We start from the raw sequence: 4,095 nt of genomic DNA on the forward strand, positions 1-4,095 counted from the left end.
AATGCCTAAATTAAATATAAATACGTCGACAAAAAAATTTGTTCGACATTTTCACGATAAAATTTATGAAGATATAAAATGGCTGTGTGGATGCATAAAAATGCAAAAATTGTTTAGTTGGCCTTGCCTACTATTTTCAAATAAAATTAGCGTGTGGAATGAGATTGGCTTTGATGATTTAAATAATTTTAGTAAAGCTGGCAAAAGACACGAAAATCCTAAATCTCGCATCGAATCTTTCATAAAATTGAAGCAATTTGGAAACCAAAATAGAATAGAATTTAACATTAGTACACAATATAAAATAAATATTGAAAATTATAACGAGATAGTTACGGCTAATAGATACATTATATTTTAATTAGTAGATGTTATCGAAGCGGGAATTGGCATTTAGAGGGTGTAGAGAATCTATTAAATCTAATATAACGGAGTTAATTATATTGAATTTGCTTATTTATTAAGTGCGTTAGATAATCTATTAATTAAAAATACATTTAGAGAAGTCTACAGTTTTTACTGGCTTATCGAACAAACGAATATGAATGGACCCTAGACCATCACTGACTGATTGCCCCTGGAAGTCAGCTTGTTACAAAAACACAGCTTCCCTATCATCAAATGTCATGGCACGCCCCTGCTGCATACAAATATATATATATATATATATAAACGCAATAAACGAATCCATAAGAAGTCAAAAGGTTATGCGCTACCTAATCAAATTCGTTTATCAATTTTATCATATATTATTATATAACTTTCGACCAATGATAAGAAAGGACATTATCTAATCTTACGTTGATTCGTTAATGACGTATATTTCTAATGTTTAACACTCAGTTAAACTTTCTATTTGTGAACGTTGGATATAACTGGCGTGTGAGAAAGCAGTAAGTACAATACTTCATATTATATGTACTAAATAATTACTCAATTTTAGTACTTATTTCATATAATATACTATAACTAACTTATAGTAATGGAGAAGATGAAAATGTATAAGGAAGTGGGTGGAGTGCGTGTTCTGCTGGATTATTCGGAAGAATCGTTTTTATCTGGAATGAATTATAAAGCAAAACCTGGAGATTTATTTCTCGTTAGTTATCCGAAATGTGGAACAACTTGGATGCATCATATAGTCAACTTAATCCTTCATAAAGGTCAACCATTTGAAGATCCATTAGATTTGTTAGCTTATCCGTTTATAGAAATTGTGGGAGCAGAATACATAGAAATGACAAAACCAAAAGCCATGAGAACACACTTACCATTTTCTGCTATTCCTTTTTCTCCAGAATCTAAATATATTTACACTATCAGAAATCCTAGAGATTGCTGCGTTTCTTTTTATCATTTCATTAAATTTCTTTCAATTTCCCAGAAAGAATTAAGTTTTCATGAATTTTTTGAAGCATTTCTCGATGGTAATTTACTTTATGGCGATTATTTTGATCACCTTCTTGGGTGGTACGAACATAAAAATGATGACAACGTTCATTTTGTAACGTACGAAGATCTCAAGAAAGATATTAAAGCAGAAATATTGAAAATAGCCAAATTTATTGGGGAAGAATACGAGAAAAGTATTTTGAGTGATCCAAAAATAATGGAAAATATTATTCATTACAGCAGTTTCGATTATATGAAGGAGAGCAGCAAGAAGAACATTGATGTGTTTTTTCAAAAAGACAAAACATGGCTAGAAAACAAAAATATACCTCCAGGGACTATGAAAATTGTACAAAATTTAAATAAAACAGGAAAAGATACAAAAAGTGGGACTCTAGTTAGAAAAGGAATTGTTGGCGATTGGAAAAATCACTTTAACGAAGAACAAATACGATTGTTAAATGAAAAAATTGTGGAAAGAACAAAAGACAGCGACGTCATGAATTTGTGGAAAGACATTTTTGAAAATAATTAATTAAATATGAAATTTAATGACTTTTATTACATTTATAAAATTAATTCCGAAATTCTATTATAAAGCTTATTGTCCATTAATAATAATAATGTTATATATTTACAGAAGATTTTTCAAAAGAACTTTCTCTTACAATATAAAATCACTACTTGCTATAAATTGTAACTATATTTTATTGAAATTATATCTTATTTAATTTTGAAATAAAATGTACATAATTATTGATAAAAATTTAATAAAAATTGAAAATTTATTTCATTCAATGTTTTAATGATATAAGGCAATTTAAGAATTAAAAAAGTATAGCATTAAAACATTTGTAGCCATTTTTAAATTGAATCTTTCTAAAATATTGATATTTGTTTAATTTACACAATATTTTGGCATTTACAATACATTGATTATAATTCTAATATACAAGGTCAACTTTATTGTATTTCTGATAATTATTTGTGGTAAACATGATAATGTTTATATATAGATTATTAAAAAATATATAAATTTAGATATTAATTTAATGAATATTATCACATTAACAAATAGAATTTAATAAAGGTTAGGTTTTTATTTTGTATCTGTAACAATGGGTTAATTGCTTACGTTCATACACAGTGGGTGATCGGTTAATTAATAAACATTAAGCTTAAGAATGGAAAAAGGATCAGGAAATCCAGAATCAAGGTTTGAAAGAAACGTGAAAATTTTCCACTTATATGTGGATAAACCCACTTTTATTATGTACTAGCTTACCCGTCGCGCATTGCTGCGATCTCAGAAAGGAAATTCAAGCAAACTCGTTATGATAAAATTCAATTTACATTTTATCATTTTTATTGAAACTTATTATTATTATTTATTTTCATTGGGATAACATTTCAAAGTGTCGTTTCAATTCTATTTATTTATTGAAGTGCTTGTGAATACACGATATTTTTTGTTTTTCTGTCTGGTGCATACACGAATAAATCAGAAGATTTTCCGACACGTGAGCGGGCCACATACAGTTGTCCATGCGAGAAGCACGGATTCTCTAAATTTAGCCCACACACTTGCAGCGATTGTCAGAAGTGCAATATTTCCCCATTTATATATATATATTTTTTAATCCTTTATAATTTTAATTATTTAATTGCTCCTTCCTCTGTTCCTTGGCATGTTGTGAAATTTCTGATAGTTGGATAATAAACCGTTTTATTGTAATTTGTCTTTTTAAATTATTTTGAGTCTACATTAAAATTTGGAAAAGAGGGGATACCTAGATCGGTAATATACGCGAATTTCTTCCTACAACTTCGGTTGTTGTTCGGGGTACAGTTAAGGTTTTAACAAAGTTCGAACGAATACATAATTAGCAAAAAAAAAAAGTTGAAATAAAGTGATTAAACAAAAATTATTACAAATAATTGTAAATAACAGTTCACAAATGCATATATAGAGATATTTTTTGAAGGGGGGAAATGGTCTTCACAATTTGAAATCGATGGAACACACAGTGCTCAAATGCTCATGTAAATGCGCGCCATCTATCGTAGGATAAATGTACTTCGCGGGAGTGTATTAAAAAACTTTCCAAAGTTTCATGGCAATCGTACTATGCCACAAACCTTTGCTGGAGTATATTAAACAACTTCCCAAAGTTTCACGGCAATCGGATAAACGGTGTGGTAATGCATGAAGGACACACACACACACATTCATTCATTTTTATGTATATAGATTATAACAATAATTCTTAATTTCTACTTTTTACCTTGACAGCCTCTTCTGTCAGCAGCTAGTTTATAGCCTCTTGGACAACGACAAACAAAATAGCCAATTTGATTGTAGCACGTTCCTTCGCATCCTCCGTTATTTACAAGGCATTCATTAATATCTTCATCAAAATAAATAATTCAAAATTAAGATAATTTCCTACTTTAATATATCAGATTTTAATATTTATATAAATTATTTTAAAACATACCAGTACATTTTTTACCATCTTTTTCTAATTTAAATCCTTCAAAACAACTACAGGTGATGTCTCCATTTAGTTCTAAGTTACATTTATGATCACAACCACCATTATTTATTTGGCATGAATTTCTTTCTCCACTATCATCAGCTTGAATTTCATCTGTTCGTCTGTCATGGAATGTTCCTAAAATATATATTAATAACAAAATATA

General features: G+C 28.7%; 2 protein-coding genes across 2 annotated transcripts; one reads left to right on the top strand and one right to left on the bottom strand.

The window, feature by feature from the left end:
- The first annotated feature begins 625 nt into the window (after nucleotides 1-625).
- On the top strand, nucleotides 626-2,076 carry LOC111619674 (sulfotransferase 1C3-like). Its single transcript, XM_023361438.1, has 2 exons — nucleotides 626-893; nucleotides 981-2,076. Exon 2 carries the CDS (start codon nucleotides 983-985, stop codon nucleotides 1,925-1,927), a length of 945 nt encoding a protein of 314 aa, XP_023217206.1. The 5' UTR covers nucleotides 626-893; nucleotides 981-982; the 3' UTR covers nucleotides 1,928-2,076.
- A 1,557-nt stretch (nucleotides 2,077-3,633) lies between these two features.
- On the bottom strand, nucleotides 3,634-4,095 carry LOC111619670 (signal peptide, CUB and EGF-like domain-containing protein 1; the record flags this gene model as incomplete). Its single annotated transcript, XM_023361434.1, has 2 exons — nucleotides 3,634-3,800; nucleotides 3,891-4,095. Coding segments are annotated over 2 exons (339 nt in total), but the record flags the coding sequence as incomplete, so codon positions are not given.

This window comes from Centruroides sculpturatus, unplaced genomic scaffold (assembly GCF_000671375.1).
Source record: "Centruroides sculpturatus isolate CEXI.00-Female unplaced genomic scaffold, Cexi_2.0 scaffold165, whole genome shotgun sequence".
In the NCBI taxonomy this organism is placed as follows: Eukaryota; Metazoa; Arthropoda; class Arachnida; order Scorpiones; family Buthidae; genus Centruroides; species Centruroides sculpturatus.

Excerpts from the sequence above, each read along its gene's own strand:
- LOC111619674 (XM_023361438.1), top strand. The coding sequence starts at position 983 with ATGGAGAAGATGAAAATGTATAAGGAAGTGGGTGGAGTGCGTGTTCTG.